The sequence below is a fragment of the Phalacrocorax carbo genome, chromosome 1 (assembly GCF_963921805.1).
Source record: "Phalacrocorax carbo chromosome 1, bPhaCar2.1, whole genome shotgun sequence".
In the NCBI taxonomy this organism is placed as follows: domain Eukaryota; kingdom Metazoa; phylum Chordata; class Aves; order Suliformes; family Phalacrocoracidae; genus Phalacrocorax; species Phalacrocorax carbo.
Window position 1 is genome coordinate 88668388 of NC_087513.1, and position 18947 is coordinate 88687334.

An 18947-nucleotide genomic window follows, 5' to 3' on the forward strand; every position below is an offset into this window, starting at 1 on the left:
AGGCTGAGACGCTACCATAGTCCTTGGGCAACATTTAGCAACATTTATTATGTTGTTAATAACTTCATCAACTAAAGTGTTTTCTTTGTTGTGTTGCTTTGTTTTCCTTACATAACCTGGAATACTTAATTTCTATGAAGAGGTTGGTTTATAAATCACACTGAAACACCTTTATTTTGTGTATGCTTTTTATGACTACCGTTATTTATAAATGTTGGAAAGCTGGCATGAATATTTTTTTGGAATTGGGCTCATTTTTGGAAGGACAAATGGACAAATTTGAACTGCATGTGTGGGTCTGTAGCAAAGGGTGGTAGGGAAAGGTATGCAAATACCTTGCCCACCTTTATAGCGTTAATATGCATTCAGTAAGGTCTTTTCTGAGTGATGGTGTTTTTCTTCTAATAAGAGTTTGTGCTAAATTAATTGTTTACCCTGTTTTGACTGAGAAAGCATGCCTTATGTGATGTTTCTGTGTTCCAGTTGTACATGTATCAGCTGTTCCGGAGTTTAGCCTATATCCATTCCTTTGGGATCTGCCACCGGGATATAAAACCACAGAACCTCTTGCTGGACCCTGATACAGCTGTTCTAAAACTCTGTGACTTTGGAAGGTAAGCACATCTGGCCTGAAGTCTGGTGAAAAGAGCTTCCTTCAAAGTGAACCCAGGTGCAGTTTTGCAGAGAAAACCCTCTGTGTTCCTCTGAAGGTCTTAATTTGTTGTTTTAAAACTAAAATCAGTATGGAGGGAATTAAAATTCAAGGCTGTTATTTGTGCCAATGGTCAAAAAATAAATATGCCATTGCATAGGGAAAGTACTGGGCCATGGAAATATATGGCCAACTATTAGGGTGAAATGTGTTTGGGGAAGAGAGGACAGGCACAGTGGTACAGTAACCTGAAAAAGCTAATGTTACACTTTATTAGTCTACTTGTACATACACCAAGTTATTTAATATTTCAGATGGTGTAGAGGCTCAAGATCAGAAGCAATGCTTCTAATTGAAGCTCTTAGATAGCGGATATCTATATTCTAGGTTCCAGTGGCGCATTTATTTCTAGTATCCGTTCAAGTGAATCATCTTTAGAGTCCAGTGCTCATCTTAGAACTGATACAGAAACTCTGGGAGTCCACGCTGAGACAGGAGACAGATTTCTCTCCAGGAAAGCTCAGTCTTTAGATGGTGTTATAACGTTGCAGACTAAAATAGTTGGGGCATATGTGCGAGGGGTCACCAAAGCTGCTGTTGCTAAATTCACTTGCCTGTAGTGAGTGGGAATGTCAGATGGTGGTTATTCAAGCAGCGCATGGTCATGCCTGGTGGCTTGGGAATCTTCTCCTCAGCTCTGCCTCACTGGTGTTGGAGCAAAATAAGAATTTTACTGAAACTCAAAAGAAACAATGCATAAAAAGGTAGGAATTCATCTGCTAACAGCGGGGATTTGGTAGTTGTAGTTTGTGTATAGGAAACAGAAAACTGAGACTTTTCAAAACAGGCTAAATGGGTGGTGGGAACCCTTCCTTGAAGGGTGAGAGGAGTATTTGTAAGCCTGGATATTGCATTTGGCTGGCTTGCCACTAAGCTGGGTTTGGTGCTAGTTAGTTTAATGTCCTATTTCTAAAATGGTAGTTTTGTCTTCCAGCTCCTTTCCATCTAACACTTGGTATTAATTAAGAAAGAAATACAGTATGTTCATAGACTCATGTTCCAAATGTAATGTGCTCTCCTGTTCCTTCATTTTCTTAGATGCTTCCAAAGGTAGTCGTTACTGTAGGTTAGGTCCTTTGTGGCTGATCTCTTTCAGTATAAATGAAGCCTTCATGTTAGTCATGGACCATTAACATGTGACTACACTGGCAAAGTGGTCTTTTTTTTCCTTTGTCTCCTTATACCCCTTTTGCCTCACACCACACTCCCTTAAACAGCAACGAGCCAGAATATTCTGATGGAAGTTTAAAAAACAAAAACACCACACCACCCCCCAATCCCCTTGGTTCTGGTGAGTATCCAGAGCTTTTGAACCTTAGAAGGTAACTACATTTGAGTGAACTGTATTCTGTCCTCTTTTTCTTTGTTAACAAACCTTTGTACCTGGCAAAAAATAACTGCCAGCCAAAACTCTGATTCTATTTATCACCTAGACTATAGTCAGAATTTCCTTTGCTGTGTCCAGTGTAAGGTAGCTGCTTGGTGGATTTGACTGATTTCACAGTAAATCATTGAGTCTGGGGCTTGCATCAGCTTAGAAGAACATGATACTTTAGCGCTTAGGATTTGGGGGTGGTGAAGAGTGCCAAAGCTTAATGTTGGTCTACGCTGCAATATTTTAAAACTACTAATTAATGAAAGATTGTTATTTTGTTTTCTTTTCAGTGCGAAACAGCTAGTTCGTGGAGAACCTAATGTCTCATACATCTGCTCTCGGTACTACAGGGCACCAGAGTTGATCTTTGGAGCCACCGATTATACCTCTAGTATAGGTATGTATGAGTATTTTCTGAAATCTATACCAGCTGCATGTGTTTTTATCCTGTAGTTACGTGTAAAGGTTTCCAGAGATCTTGGATACGATCCCAAGACACAGAATTTTATTGTACATGGTCAAGCACTTCTTAATGAAATACACAGATTTTGTAGATGGCTGCTGTGATTTCTGTGCCTTTTGAGATTTCAGTGTCAATTGCCTTAGGAAAGGGGCTTTTTTAAACATATGTGGAGATCTCATTTCAAACAAAACATTTTCCAGCTCTCCAGGTAATTTTGCTATTTAGTTTAAAAGAAGGTATGTGATCTCAAGCTGAAAAAGCATTTGATACCTTAAAATATCTGTAAAGGATTGTAGAAGTATCATCTTAGAAGTATCATCATAGAAGTATTGCATCTCCTATGCAATGATTTAGACACAAATAATTCTGTCACTTATTTACTTGGCTTTTAGTAAAGTGGTTTTAGGGGGATGGAAAATGTGGCCTGATGATTGGCTTTAAACTCACTTGACAGTTTTAATATATTGTGTATAATAGTCTTTCTGATTCAACTTACTCTGTTAACTTTTGCTGTCCTTCAGTAATTTATTTTGGACACAAATAAGACTTCCTTCTAATACCTGGCACGTAGCTGTGTCATGGAAGTGTTAGGGAAGCTGGAGGTTTTGGCAGAGAACAGGGAATAGCCAGGTTCTCGTATGGTAGAATCCTAAGAAAGCACAGCAAAATGAAAAATAATAAAAATGAACAGCAAAATGAACAGCAATGTGTTGGCTGGTTGTGGGTAACTTATTTAGCTTTTTAGTCAAGATATTCCCTGAGCCTGTTCTGAAGGCTGGTGCTAAAGAGACAAGATTTGGCTCTCAGATTCCCCGCTAAGCTTTTACCTTGCTTATGGACTTGAGTCGCTTAGGCAAAGTTTAGTATGTTTAAAAGATTTGGTGATCATGATAAAGTCTTGGCAGAACATGCTTATTACTTGTAAAAGTGTGTTTAAAGTTAGTATGTTGTAACTAGTATTGAACTCATTGGCTGGCTGGCTTGTTTCAACTCTGTAGTTCTTTGAAAAGAGAAGTGTTCTTGAAGACTTACCTGCTCTTGCTAATTTTTTTTCCCATTAGTTATTCTTCAGTACATATTATACTAACACTTGCATATCTCCCCTGCTATTAAAAAAAAAAAAAGTAGAACCATAAGAAGTCTGGGGAAAGTAATGGCACAACAAAGATGAAAAGGGATAACTTATTTAATGGCTGGCCACTGCCAAAAGTGGCAGCTCTAGCCCTACTCTTTCTTGCCTCTGGATACCCTGGGTCTCGTGGCTTGCTGTTTCATACACCAGTTTGGCTTCAGTTGACAAGAGACTTTTGGTTAGGTTAACTTCCTGCTACATTAGTGAACTGAATCAACATTAATGTGCAGCTCGGTAAGCAGCAGAGCCCAGGTGAAAGCAAAGTGGCAGAAGCTTGTGAGAGAGAGGAAGGCGGCTGATTCTGGTTGACATATTTTTTCCAGCTGACAGCTAATAGATTGGCTCAGTTGTGTTATCAGAGTGCACTGAGACAACTTGTTTCAGAGGATAACTGCATAAAACAAATATTTTAGGTGTCACCAGAAGAGACTGCTTTGTAGATAAGTCTGAAATGTCTCTTACTCCAACTGTATGACAACTTTAATCTTGCACTTTTTTGCTGAACCTTTTTAAAGTTCCTCTTTCCTTTTTTGTTTTCTTATCTGCTGATCTCTAAAATACTTCTAATAAATCAATCATTTTAAAGTGAGGACTCCATTTTCCACTTGCCAAAACCAGTGCTAATTTTGGTGGTTGTGGTTCGGATTTTCTCATGCCCCCCTGCCCCCCCCCCCCCCCCCCAACCCTGTTCCCCCAAGCTCCTTCTCTGAACAAATCAATCTAAATGAAACTTGCACAGAATATCTTGAAAATTAAGTTCATTAAGTACTCCTTTCTTCCTACCCGTTCCTCCCTTCACTTCCTTATCAACAAAATATTTGCATTTGGTAGCTGGGAAGCAATAAAATGCTTTTACAAACTTACTTTGCAGTTTCCCAGTATTCTGCAATATGTTAGAAATTCTGTGAGTTTAGTTTTGTGATGATGCTGCTTCTGGTGGTGGTAAATACCATCATATTCTTTTAGTTCTTGATAGATAGGCAGCAGCAGTGCTTAGTGAGAACTCTTCCCTATTTCACATAGGACCACTCATACAGACTCAACCAGCAGCATTTGTATACCAACCAATGGGCACAGATAGGTTTCTTAAAAGAGAGGAAGATGAAAGAACATTTAATTATCAGTAATTTATCCATAACTCAAACCCTGAGATGCTTCAGTATTGTAATGCTGCATTTTAAACCTTTTTTTTTTTAATGTGGACACGCTTGTGGTTTTCAGTTCTTGTTTTCTTCTGAATTATTAGCACAACAGTATTCTGCTATAGCCTTTTTCTCCATCTAAGAATTCACATGGGTGGAGGGGGTAACAAAAACTGAGCTTAAATATGATGTATGGATCTTCACTCTTATGTTTAAATATGCTATGTTAAAACTGCATTAAAAACAAAATAGAAGAACATGAAGCCAAAAAGTGTTCTGAGTAGAACTCTTTCGTATGTTATCTGTGAGGCATCCAGCTGTTTTCCTGGATTTTTTTTTTTACTGGCTAACATTACTACAAGGCTTATGATTGTAACACGCTGCAATATAGTAAATATTGGAAGTATTTCTGAGCAAGAAGTGCTTCTTAAGCCTAGGCAGTGACACTGTGGTGGTCCAAGACTGACAGTACAGCCAGCCTGCATCATGACCATTTCAGTAATTAGTCATCTTATTTGGCACTGTGACCAGGAGTTGCATTAGGCTGTTTGGCTTCATGTAGGTTATCTTTTAACACATGAATTTGTCCTTGCAATGTTACTTGCTCTCTTCAGTGTAGCAGAAACTAAAGTTGGTTCCAGGATGTGTCTTTTCATCCTGGATGTAAACTGGCTTTTAAGTTCTAGGATCTTGATTCTAGATTATCTAGTGAGGATGCATCAAGTTGTAGCCCTATACATAGTACCAATTTTACCTTGTGTAGGTACTGCACAGGATGTTTTGCGCACAAAACGTCAAAGTGCGTGACTTAAATTCTAACCCAAAAGGTCCCTTTAAAAACAACTCACAGTCAGCAGTAGCATTTGTTGCACTTTTGTAAAGTACTGCCTTAGTGTTGTATATAAATATATATGATAGTAGGAGTAGCATGAAAACACATTTACTGCCATTAATGTTTCTCTGTGTGTCATCCAGCAGACCTGGTACAATTATTAAAATAATGACCTGGGAAATTACCTATTCAAGTTTTTAAATAATAATCCCTGTTGCCAAATAGCTACAAATCCAGGCCCATAATAGCTCTCTTGGCTGCCTGTATTACAACTTTAAGGGATTTTCCAATGGTCAGGCACTTGGGTGCCTTCATACCTTGTACTGTTTGGGCCGTTGTGCACCTTTGACTATGAATTCTGCAAGTGTGTGCATGTCCCTAAAGCTTGTTGGGGATGGCCCATAGTTTTGTTCCTGCAGCTGATTTGTAGGTGGTTTGGTTTTATTGCAAAGCAAGGCCTTCAGCTATCCCTTGCTGCTGGCTGTGCTGGTCATCTGGGTGCTGCTGCCTGCTGAAAAACTGGGGGTGGCTGCCCATGTTGCCCTACAACGTTCTGAGGCAAACATAAGTGCTGGAGCAGGGGTGGGTGCAGACGTTCCTGTTGCCACATGATCCTCTTGTATAGAAAGAAGCTATGCAGTTCAGCTTCACCCCCAGAACATTTTTTTTTTTACTAGGTTAGGTGATGGGGCAATGGAGAGCTCACCAGAATGCGACGGTGCTTCTGGATAACAAGGGTCTGCTGGGCTCAGTGCACTGTGCTAGCAGGAATTGAGAGTGTTCCAGGGGGAACGTTTGTAGCCACTGGCAGGGAAAGATTGATCTGCAGCTGTATCATTGGCTTCTCCTGGGATGTCCAAAAATAAGCATCACAAAGTTACTCATTCAGTTTCCTAACAAGTGCTAAGACAGAGGAAGAGAGTATTCACCTCAGCAGTCTGGAGCAGAAGCTCCTCTGGAGGCATGCATAGTCAGGCTGTCTCGGAGCTTCCTGGGGAAGAACCGTCACAAAGTATATCCCAAACCTGTTGCTGAACAATAAAAAGTACTTGCCTCTGTATCTTGGATGGCAACTTCTGACACTGAAAATAAGCACAGGCATTAACTTACTGAAATATTCTATCAGCTGTCATTGTAGTTTCCTCTCTTTGTTGCAGAAAAACAGTGATACCTGTGTTTAGCTTTTATTCAAAGTAGTAGAATCAGCATGGCTTTCCAAACATTTCAGGTTTCAGCCTTTTTCTGTCTCCATAATCTGTGAATCCGTGGTGGCTTGATGTGCAAAACTCGCACCGATGTAGCACATGTGCCTGTAATCCAAAATTTTGCTCTCGTTCTGATGTCCTAAAAAGTGTTCTAAACAAGCAGCAATGAAAAGCACTTTCTGCTCTGGCATTTGGCAACCAGAAGCTGCTGATTTTATGACTTCCTAGGGCTGCTTTTCTGACTCCCTGCTAGTTTGTTTCCAGAGTTTCCAGAGCAGCAACTTTGAGTCCCCTCCAAGATGGAAGAAGTCCATCAAGATCAAGGAATAGTGGGGCAGAGGTGAATAGATGGGGGGGTAGGGGAACGTAGAAAGGTAAATGTGCCCCTTGAAGTGTCAGACAAAGCAAAGTTCTTAACTTGTACGAAGTGGGTGAGGGCAGGCTTAACTTCATTATTTTCCTTTGTGTCCTCCAAATAACAAGGTAGAGGAGCTGGAGCGCAATACAATGAATGGTGCTCATGCCGTGAGGAAGAGGGGCAGCTTCTCAACTTGGAAAGACAGAGTTTGAGATCACAAAAATGAAATTCATAGACAGGGTATTCTGTGACAGAGAGCTGGAAATGGCCATTGCCCACTTGTACAATTAAAGCTAGGGAGTGTGTTTTGCAGGTTGTTCTGTTGCTGGATGCCGCTTCCTGAACTAAAGAGAAATTTTCCCTTTTTTATCTTCTCTAATGCTGGAATAGCATTCAAAAGCAAGGGAATTATACAGATGATGTTATTAGATAAGTTAATGTCCGCCTAACAGCTGTGAAGATCAATAGAGTAATAGAAACTTAATTTAAGAGAAGTTTTGTAGTATAAGAGGCTGTATGAATTTTTGTGTGCTTGAATTAGTGCAGGTAGTTCGCATGATAATTGTATTTCTCTGTGTTCTACAGTCTACAAAAGATATGGCATTAGCTACTATTATCTGTGAAAGCTGCCTGAAATAAGCTTATTTGAAGGCTGCTTTTGGCTGGCAGCTGCATTTATTGTCCATATTGTTTAGACTATATTTCACCAAAGGTATGAAGTCAGTAGCCTTGCCTACTTTCTTCTATTTAAAATTAATAGCTTTCAGTATTTTCTCCTAAAATTTCACATTGTCCCAACTAGTTTGGCATGAGGATGATTTGTTGACTTGATTCTTGTCTTCTTTCAAGGTTCTCTCTTATCTTGTTTATTAACTAGTTTAGAGCATGTGAATGATAGTCATGTGAGTAGTTACACCGCATGATTACTCTGAAAAATTATTAACCTATAATAATTAGCTGTCACTGTGCTAAGGTAGAAAAGGGTCTGGGAAGGAGTTATCAAAAATTAATGTTAACTACCTTACCAGTTGCCTTAAGTAACATGCAGTTAAATATACAATTTAGTACATTGTTTGCGTCAGGCTTGAGAAGAATGTTGCCATGCAAATTTGGAAGATAAATTTTAAAATGCCAGGTTCAAAGCTGGGGGGGTGGTGGAAAGACAAACTATCCTGGAGCCAAATTTTAGTCCTATTAAAGTTGCTGGCATAAATTCCACCCAGTTTCAGCAGAGCTGAAATTTCCCAGTTTCTTCCTTATTGTTCATCACTCACCAGAGTTGTATAAACACCTATGTTAATTGTGTTTTGTTGCTTCCCTCCTTGAAGCTGCTGAAGTTAGCCTCTGCTCTCTGGCATTCATTGAGGATGCTTCAAGGGTTTGTTCACTTCCTTGCCATGGGAATGTTGCCCAAGTCCTAATTTGGAAGTCGGTGAAATTGCACTCCTGGAAAAAAGTTAGGGATTTTGGAATGCCTGTAGCTTATTTGAGTGCATGTTTAAAGCATTAGCAAGTAAAATCAAGGAAGACTAAATAGACTTTTAACAAGGCACTAAATCACCTGATTTGGAAGACTTTGCTGCACAAGGAACAGCTACATAGATTTCCAGTGGATTTGTTGTATGTTTGATGGATTAAACCCATCATGAAAACAAGTGTTCCTCAGACTTCCCAGCTATTTCCTCATGACCTACACCCTTTCTTTTTTTCCTCTCTCCCCCTGCAATGCCCTCAGCTTTCTCATGTACTCTGCTGTTTCTGCTTGGCCTTCTTGCTTGAGCAAGTACCTGTACATCCTTTGACTTGTTTGCAGCTGCAGTTTAGCAGGGTGGGGGCAAGCCAGGCGCATCCTGTAAGGACTGTGAGCCCTCTCCTCAGCAGCAACACTGATGCATGCTCTCCCCACTGCTTTTACAAAACTTCTGCAATGGATTCAAAACTTCTGCCTTTCAGACTTGTCTGAAATTGACTGGTAGAGTGCAAAGGCATTTAGGGAGACTGGGAAAGGATAAAACAGCACAAAGCCAACTTCATGGAGCAGCCAGACCAGAAGGTTTTTTAAAACAGTTTAAAAGCCACAGCGAAAAAATTACGCTAGTGTAGTTAGAAAATTTTAAAAGAGAGTGAGTTGTGAATGCTGACTTATTGTCATGTCAGCTTCAGGTTTATGTATGTTCTGTGAAATACTTTTTCTCCCCATATATTGTTTCTTTTTCAGTGCAAAATAAGCATTCAAGTTGTAAATAATGATTATAGCTTTGGGGTACTACTTGTTTTGTATACTCAGTGTAAAAGACTCAGTTTTTTCAAAACCCTTTAAGGTGCCTTTAAATAGACAGTTAAGTTACAGTGCTCTGCTTAGTATGTTTAATCCATTTCTTCAATACTTCTGAAGAAATCTATGCTATCTGATGAACTGTTGTGTAATTTCCTATAAAACCAGTATGGATGGGACGATGTAAAAATTGATTCTTTGCATCATCATTTTGTCGTATGTGTTGGTCCAACAGCAGGAGCTATCAGAGACGCACATGTCATTTAGCAGTTGGATGCTATTAAATGTTCTTTACGTGATGCCTCCTTCATTTGTTGTCCAAAAGAGATCTTAGCACCCTGGTGGCCATATCAGCTTTTATTAAATAAGACCTAAAGATCAAAAACGTAGTCTAGTTTGTTTGCTTGTTGGAATTCAAGACTCAAACTTCAGATGATTTCTGGTTGCTGTTTGTATTGTAAGTAGTTACCTTTTAGGATAAACCATAATGCGATGTTTGTACTAAGGCATTATATAAAAATGCATCCATTTTACTTAGAGGTGAATGATTTTGAAAGCTGCAGTAATGAGCAGTGCTTTTTGTCTACCATATGTTACAGCTGAACCATATATTTCTTGAGAAGATGGGGGAAGTATTTTGGCATAGCCCCTTCACTGTCTCTGACAGCATTCTCCTGGAGAAGCTGGCTGCTCACGGCTTGGACAAGTGCACTCTGTGCTGCGTTAAAAACTGGCTGGACGGCCGAGCCCAGAGAGTGGTGGTGAACGGAGTCAAATCCGGTTGGCGGCCAGTCATGAGTGGTGTTCCCCAGGGCTCAGAGTTGGGGCTGGTCCTGTTCAATATCTTCATTGATGATCTGGATGAGGGGATTGAGTGCACCCTCAGTAAGTTTGCAGATGACACCAAGCTGGGTGGAAGTGTCGATCTGCTGGAGGGCAGGAAGGCCCTACAGAGGGACCTGGGCAGGCTGGATCGTTGGGCCAGAGGCAACGGTATGAGATTCAACATGACCAAGTGCTGGGTCCTGCACTTGGGTCACAACAACCCCATGCAACGCTACAGGCTTGGGCAGGAGTGGCAGGAGAGCTGTCTGGAAGAAAAGGATCTGGGGATGTTGGTTGACAGCTGGCTGAGCATGAGCCGGCAGTGTGCCCAGGCAGACAAGAAGGCCAATGGCATCTTGGCTTGTATCAGGAATAGTGTGGCCAGTAGGAGCAGGGAGGTGATTGTGCCCCTGTACTTGGCACTGGTGAGGCCACACCTCGAGTACTGTGTTCAGTTTTGGGCCCCTCAGTACAAGAAGGACATTGAGGTGCTGGAGCGTGTCCAGAGAAGGGCAACAAAGTTGGTGAAGGGTCTAGAGAACAAGTCTTACAAGGAGCAGCTGAGGGAATTGGGGTTGTTCAGTCTGGAGAAGAGAAGGCTGAGGGGAGACCTTATTGCTCTCTACAACTACCTGAAAGGAGGTTGTAGCAAGGTGGAGGTTGGTCTCTTCTCCCTAGTAACAAGTGATAGGAGGAGAGGAAATGGCCTCAAGCTGCACCAGGGGAAGTTTAGTTTGGATATTAGGAAAAACTTCTTCACCGGAAGGGTTGTCAGGCATTGGACCAGGCTGCCCAGGGAGGTGGTGGAGTCTCCATCCCTGGAGGTATTTAAAAGAAGGGTAGAGGTGGTGCTTGAGGATATGGTTTAGTGGTGGACTTGGCAGTGATAGGTTAGTGGTTGGACTTTATGATCTTAAGGGTCTTTTCCAACCTTAACGATTCTATGATTCGCTCTTTCATTTAAAAATGGGGGGAGGAAAAGTCTGTCTTAACTTGCAGATTATTTTGTTATCAATCTTGAATTCCTGGAATGTTAGGGTTTTTTAAAATCATTTTTTGCATCAGTCTCTAGTGGTTCTGATAATGGACTGTTCAGAGAACTGTCAGAAACGTTTTCCTTACTCAGACCTTTAGCCATAACTGACAGTGTTGCGTGTATCCCACTTCCCAATGGCAGAGTTTAAATACACTAGAGGAATAAGGATATCTGTCGTAGCATAGGTTATCTCAACTTGGAACAGGCTTCAGGAGGTAATTTCTCTGGGTTTTGAGTTGCGGTGGTGCTACTGTTATTTTGCAGGGGAAGGTTAGCTTGTAGAAGTAGGCAAGAGTTCAAAGAAAGATGGGGGAAGGGGGTCTGGTTTTGTCCTTTTCACATTGGGGACATTATAGTATTGTAGGCTTTACAGATCTTCCATTACTTATTGCTTGCTTGCGGTTAGATTTTTAGTGTAAGGTTTCAGATATACATGGAACAAATGATGACTTTCTAGAAAATCCTACAATTTTTTTTTTGTTGCTGGAAAAACAGTTATCTCTGCACCTAGGTGCAATACTGCTAGTGTGTTGTGCAGCTTAAAGTTCAGTATTTGGTGTGTACAGTTATACTGCATTTTGCTTTATTACATTTTTTGTTTGAATTAACTGTGTTTCAGAAATAAAATGCTATATTCTGTAGTACACTTAGATACATTCTGAAGTTGCTGTTGTAGTACTGAATTGTCTATCTAAGAAGATATACCTGTAATAGATAACAAAAATTTTCTGCACGTAGAGGAGTAGCTGCTAGTGGCTACTTCTGGCTTTTGGCATGTGTATAAAAATTAGTTGATGGCTTCTTCAATGGATGCTGGTGAGCTGACCTGTGACTTGCAGTTCTGTTGTCCAGCCAAGTTTGCAAATGGAATTGCGATAAAGATGAGACCTTGATGTGACTGAGTTAGAGATGCTGTCTCCCAGGTCCCTTAATCATCATGTACTGCAGGGTGCAAGTAATACTTGCAGTACTGGTTCATCTGCTAGTGTATATATGCTTTCAAAATATGGATGAAAAATTGAGTCTGCTCAACATTCAGAAACAGTAAAAACATCAGCCCCTGGGGTAGATGACACCACTGATCATGATCAGTGTGATTTAAAAACAAGACAGGGTTTGGGGGAACCTATTAATTTTCAGATGGCAAATGTTCTCAGGTCTTTTCCCTACACATGTAGGTTTTAATGTCAATATATTATGGCTTTTAACGTTAAGTTCTCATTGTCTCATGGTTTGACCTCTAAGACTGTCTGCCCACCATTGCTTTACACCAGGTATCTGTGTTTTCTTTAGCTGTGTTACATACATTATTAAACATGGCACGGAAGGGAAGTAGCTTGAAACTGCTGGTTTTATATAAATGGCCTAATATGTACCTTTAACTGATACCTTTCCCTCTCTTCCACTTCCCTTTTTAGATGTGTGGTCAGCAGGCTGTGTATTGGCTGAACTGTTACTAGGACAACCAATCTTTCCAGGTGACAGTGGTGTGGATCAGTTGGTGGAAATAATCAAGGTATAGAATTTTAAGTGTTTCTTGACTGCATTATTCCTTGGGAATCAGCATGCAAAGGTGCATTGTTATACCCTTGTCACTGTATATATTCTGTCACCATTTCACAGGGTGTTGCATGTAAACCATGTTTGGAAATACAGTGCTTTGAGAACTTGATAATCTGTATGCCCCTTTGCAGTAATGCATAATGGTAGATCATATTTATATTGGGTTTTTTCCCTCCTCTTAAAGGACCACACTTTCAGTGCACTTGGAAATAGTGCTTACATACTGAGCCAATATTTATTAATGTGTAGTTCTCATTCTTTAAGAATCTGGCACTTTTTCCTTTGTTGCATGCAATTAGTACTTGGCTTTGAAAGCAGTGTTGTTAAATTTCCTTGTGCCAGATTCTTCACATGTGTTTCCTTCCCGTTTCCTTCCCGTTTCCTTCCCGTTTCCTTCCCGTTTCCTTCCCGTTTCCTTCCCGTTTCCTTCCCGTTTCCTTCCCGTTTCCTTCCCGTTTCCTTCCCGTTTCCTTCCCGTTTCCTTCCCGTTTCCTTCCCCAAACAAAAAAAGGTAAAAGGTGGGAAAGTACACTCCTCTTTGCAAATGGAGTATCAGGAAATGTAGGCCAAAGATACCTTGCACCGGAAGAGTCTTGTTTTTCACGTGAAAAAGACCTAATGCTTCAGAATACATAGCATTTCTATATCACTTATGTTCAAATACATCTTGATTGATTTCATTTGGCAAGCAGTGAATATTCTATGATTCTCAATTTACAGGTATGGAAGGATAATTCATAGCTTAAAAGATTGGTGTCTGACTTCCCAGAACCCTAGTCTCCCCCTGCCTCCTTCAACTTCTGCAATGAAGGAGGCAAGATTTCTGGAGAGCGCATTATATTTTTCCTCTGCATCTATACTGTGCACTTAATAAAATGGGGGTATTACAGAGAATAACATGTGTGCGCACACTGTTCTGCTTTATTGATTTCATCACAGGGGACTGTATTAAGAGAATTTCCTCCTTGGTTTTGCCGCTTAACTGCTACCTTGATACATGTATATTTGTGTGGCATGCATGTGAAAAACCCCTCAAAACCAGAATGTGTGTGTGTAAGAGTAGAACTTCATACTTGTGTCTGTGTTACTCACTAGAAGAGCTGCTGGTGTCTTTGTCCCTGACCCAGCAGAGTGTATGATACCAGCCAACAAGTTGTCACTCTCCTGCATGGAGGACATGGGCTGGTGAGGCTCAGTGTGTCTGTGGCCTGCTCTACAGTCGCAGTGGGGTGTGCTCTGACCTAGGCTCTCACCACATCTGCTCCAGCCTTTGACTATATAAGCCTAGCTTCTGTTACAGTGGGTTTCTGTCTGTCCTGCTGGAAATCCTCCAGACAACTCCTTTTGTCTGGAGGTTCCATGTCTTGCACGTGCTTATCCTATGACTTAATTGGTTTCTTATTATTGTCTTTCTGCCCAGTGTATTTCAAGCTCAGCATGTCCAAGTTGAGTCAGTTTTTACATAAGAAACACCAGTGGAAAAGTCGAGTTGCTGTCAGAAGCAGGGCTGATGATGGCACAAGTTTTCTCCTTTTGAGAAGTGTCTTGGAGCAGTGCACTGTTTCCTGCTACACTACTTTTGTGAGGTGTGAAGCAGTCCCTGTGACCACTTCAGATGGCCAGAGTTCCTCAGGAGTTTGTGGAATAACCTGGGTCGTTTGCCTTTGGATGTTTTCAAAAAGTCCTGTTCTGTTTCTTAATTAATGTCTGCAATCTTGAGAAAGTACATTTAATGAGTTTTTGTGAATACAACTTTTTATGTCACGGTGACAGTCCTGTGAGTCCTGCTGTGGCTCAATCAGAAATCTGAGTAGAGAGGCCGTATCAACAAAACCATAGTGCTCTGCCTTACCATTGCTTTGACTTTCACAATGTGGAATTGAAATAATCAGGAAATAGATGTCCTCTCGTTATTGACATGCCTGCCAAGCAGAGATTGTGGTTTGGTACGAAGTTTGCAAGAAGCTGTTCTCATCATTTGGGCCTTTCCAGTTTTGTAGCATTGGAACTAAACATTTGTGCACTAATAACTTTCTAGCACACATGTGCTCTGATTGTGAGGATTCTGCATTGTTTACACTTGAGTTAAGTTGTATTGAAGCAGAGGAGTACTTTAACAAAATTGCTGATAGCCTGTGTACCATCTGTGGTTTCTTTAAACGCCACTACCGTGAGTGGTGTGATAACTTCATTGACCAGTTCATAGCTGAATACATAGTACTGGCAAACTAATGTTATTTCTCATGACGGCCAAAGGAGTATCCAGTGTAAATGCTTGAGCTTCAGTAAATTACAGCTTGAGATTTTGATTTTTTGCCTTCATTAAATACAAATTTCTGAATAATTTCTTTAAATGTAAAAAGGGGGATAGTGAATGATCATCCACATGTGTCATCAACCCCTGTGTTGTATTGGTGTTTTCTCATGTTCTGTTAGATGTATTGCCCCCTATGTGTAGAAATTAAGTGAAACAAATATGGGGATAACTCAATTTTACAGTAAGCCTGGTCTCTTCAGTTAAAAGGTTACAGTGCTGAGGCAGTATGTTTTGGGAAAGTCTGAGAGAACAAATGCTGTAAATCTTACAGTGGTAGTTGCAAAAAGGATGTTCACTGAATTGTTAAGGAAGTATGATCGAAAATGTGAGCCTGAATGGGTGGGTGCCATGAATATTTTTCTGCCTGTATATTTGTTTCATATATTCTGAAGGCAACATCTGAAGAGAAAATGAGTGCAAGCTGCAGAAGTGGACTGCTTTTCAATGCCCTTGTCTACCAAATCTTGTGTTGTGAAGTTTCAAATAAGCTTATTCAGAAAAGCCCTGTCAGAAAGCTAAGGTGAAGAACGCAGAGAGTTATAATTGAGAATATTGCATTTGAAATCAAGAGCTGGCAGAAATTGTCTAGGAAAGTGCATGAATTGGGCAATGAGGTGCTTCCCTTGTAATGCCATACCCACTGACAAGTGATTTCTCATAGTGGGAGTAGAGGGAGAACAGCATGTCTACCTCAAATTTCAAGTAATTTTTCTTCACCTTTTGAGATGATGAAAAAGCAGAAAGTGAGGTCCTCAATTTTCTCTTCTGCCAGCTGGATCTGTCCCATCTATTATGTATCCCTTAAAAGTGACCAATAATCAAATTAAGCAGATTTGTTTTTCAAATCTGCAAATAAGTCATAAAACATTCTTCTCTTCTCCACTCCCAGCATGATGCTTAAATTCGACTCGGCATGAAAGGTTAGCGTAAAAACTGCAACCTGTGTTTATTGAGCAACCTAGGGTTCCGCAGCCTCACTACAGTTGAAGACACTGGCAATCCTGCAGCTTAAAAATTACCATAAATGTTAAGTCTTGGGCACAACATTACATTTAGAATAGGATTCAATAAAAAAAATATTTTTACAGATGGTGTCCACCTCTTCCATTTACTGCCATAGAATACTACTATTTAAAGCTTTCATTGTAACAGAGACTTATTTTAATGCTAACTGGCTGTAGGAGGAGCAGAGCTGTGGGGTCTGCCAGTTGTAGCATGTCAGTGAACTTCATAGAATATTGCAGGTTGGGACCTGTGAGCTGCTGTTGGGCTGTCTCAAAGTCATACTTTTCAGATAGCTTCCTTGGAACTTCATGGCTGAAACTTAAGGGCAGCAAAAATTGAGTATTTTAGACTCCCAGAAAGGGCTATATTAAAAAAAAAATTATCCACGCATTTGGAAATGCATCTGACTTTCATGCCTCAAATTTACTTGATTCTACTGCAAGAGAGGTCAGCTTAGAAAATTTTCTGCTGGTTCCTATCAATTCAGAAAGACTGAGTCACAGTCACTCTTGTAGCGTTTTTTGAGCCAAGATAAATTTCAGGTGTCTCTTCAGTTGCTTACTCAGCTTTGATTATTCAGAGTTCATTTCACCACACAGCAACACCTGGGTATGAAGTTTTTGCATTAGGATGGAGAATGACTTCAAAATGCCGTCACATTAAACTAGTCCTCCCTTCTCACGCAGTTCTTGATGACGTCCCCTCAGTAGCTGGTTAATGAAAATATAATATCTGTGATGTATCAGTCCGTCACGGCTTGTCCTTCCTGCAGGCTTCTGACCCAACATCCTCAGTCCCTTGCTGGGTCAGAAGCATTTTTGGCTTTTGTCAGATTTTAATTTACTTTCAGCAGTCTTCACGTAGTTTCATTTCAAGCAGTCTTGCAAGATCTTCTCCGTCCACTTGCACCTGGAGTTTCTTCAGGTCTACGGCATATTTGCAGACTGGTCTGACAAACTGTGTCCCTCTAGAAGCTCAGCATCACATTTGTGTGAATGAAAAGACAGTCTGCTTATTTTTAGGTTCTTTTTCTCTTGTTCCTATTTCTTTAAAGACAGTCTTTCCAGATGTTCTCAATCTGCCTGGGAGAGAGAGATCTTTGACCACTTACCCCTGACAAAATGATATTCGATATGGGGAAATACTGTCTTGGAGCTCCATCTGAAGAAATAATTTAACCCAAGTGCATTCTTCTGGAACACTTACGCTATTAGAAGAGAGAAATCATGTGCTGTGCTTTTTCCAAAGCTTGATCTTGAATGGTGACTCTTCCTCCTTATTTTTAGCTCTTGCTAGCTATTCCAAATGTTAGGTTATCCTACTGGTGTTCGAGTGACATCTCCTTCAGAAATGTGCTTGGTTTCTGAAGCAGGCACAGTGGCAGTGCGGGTGTCATCAGCAGTTGCATAAAGAAATTACATATGAGCAGGCATTACACCTCAGAGAACGGTCATACAGGCCTGTCCCCAATGGAAGAGTGAACACCCCCCTCCTTCCAGCAGCCCAGGAGGGTTGCAGTTGCGCTTCCCTGTTTAAAATCCACTGTGCAAGTGGGATACTGCTGAATACAGCTCAAAAGAAGGAACTTTCAGACCACAAAAGGGATTTTTTTGAGATGCAGTCAGGGCGGAGTCTTCCATAAATCCTTGAGCGCATGGCTTGCAACGTAGCAGTAGTGTCTGCGGGACTGCCGTGCCCCCTGCGAAAGCTTGGGAGGTGGGGGATCCCTGCCTTCCCCCTACCCCCCAGCTCTGCAGCGCCCTGAAACCATCAAGGGAAAAGTGGCTGGGATATCCCCCCCCCCTCCCCGAACTAAAACATCTTCAACCACAGTTCCCACAGTTCCCACAGACAGTGGTTCCTCCTTATTCCCCTTGCAAAAAGGGACTCTCGGAAGCATAATGGGTTTGTTTCTAAGATAATAATCTTCTGAAAGGTTCTGTTTAGCACCTTCCCCTTTCTCCTGTCAAAAATGGGGAAAAAAATCATCTTTATCAGAAGAATGAAACAGCAATAATTGTCTGAGCAGCCCTGTGGCAAGGGGAGGACAGAATCTGCCAATCTGCCTTGAATTGTCTTTACCAGAAATAATTTTTCCATACACTGCAATCTGGAGTATGAGATGCACCAACTACCTTGTAAAAACTGTAGAAAGGGTTGTGCAGTGATGTGTTTTGGTTTGGTTTGTTGTTTTGGGGTTTTTTGGTTTTGGTGGTGGTGTTTGTTCATTTGTGTGGGGTGTTGTTGTTGTTGGGTTGTTTGGAGTTGGGTTTTTTTTGTGTTCCTACCAGACTCTGTGATTATTCCTTGCATCAAAACCAGCACTTCATGGTAATTTAGGAGAAATAATGAAATAATAAAATCTTCTTCCCATAGTTCTCTGGGTTAGGAATGAAGCAAGGGGAAAAATGTATTGAGACAAGCTCTATAGTATCAGGAATCCTGTTCATGTGTAACTTTTTGGTCTCTGACAGTTTTACTGAGCTGAATGCTAAGTATAGACTGCAATTATAACATATGGCTCATGCTCAAATGTCAAGGTACTATTCTGGGCTCAGTTTTTGAAATAAAACAAATTCAGTCACAGTAGTTAATGGGGAAAGAGGAGCCATCTCTTCCGGGAGAATAAGCAGTAGGAGAGCGTGTTACTTTCTGTTGGATGTGATCCTGTGCTGAGGACCTGCCTGCATCTGACACAGGCTTTCAT

At 40.9% G+C, this 18947-nt stretch overlaps 1 protein-coding gene across 2 annotated transcripts in view; it reads left to right on the forward strand.

Moving 5' to 3' along the window:
- The window catches only part of GSK3B (glycogen synthase kinase 3 beta), a 155338-nt gene that overhangs the window by 99846 nt on the left and 36545 nt on the right, over positions 1-18947 (forward strand). For both annotated transcript variants that reach the window (XM_064465752.1, XM_064465759.1), the window contains exons 5-7: positions 484-614; positions 2378-2484; positions 12774-12871. In XM_064465752.1, the coding sequence (XP_064321822.1) occupies positions 484-614; positions 2378-2484; positions 12774-12871 (336 nt within the window). The remainder of the gene's footprint in view (positions 1-483; positions 615-2377; positions 2485-12773; positions 12872-18947) is intronic.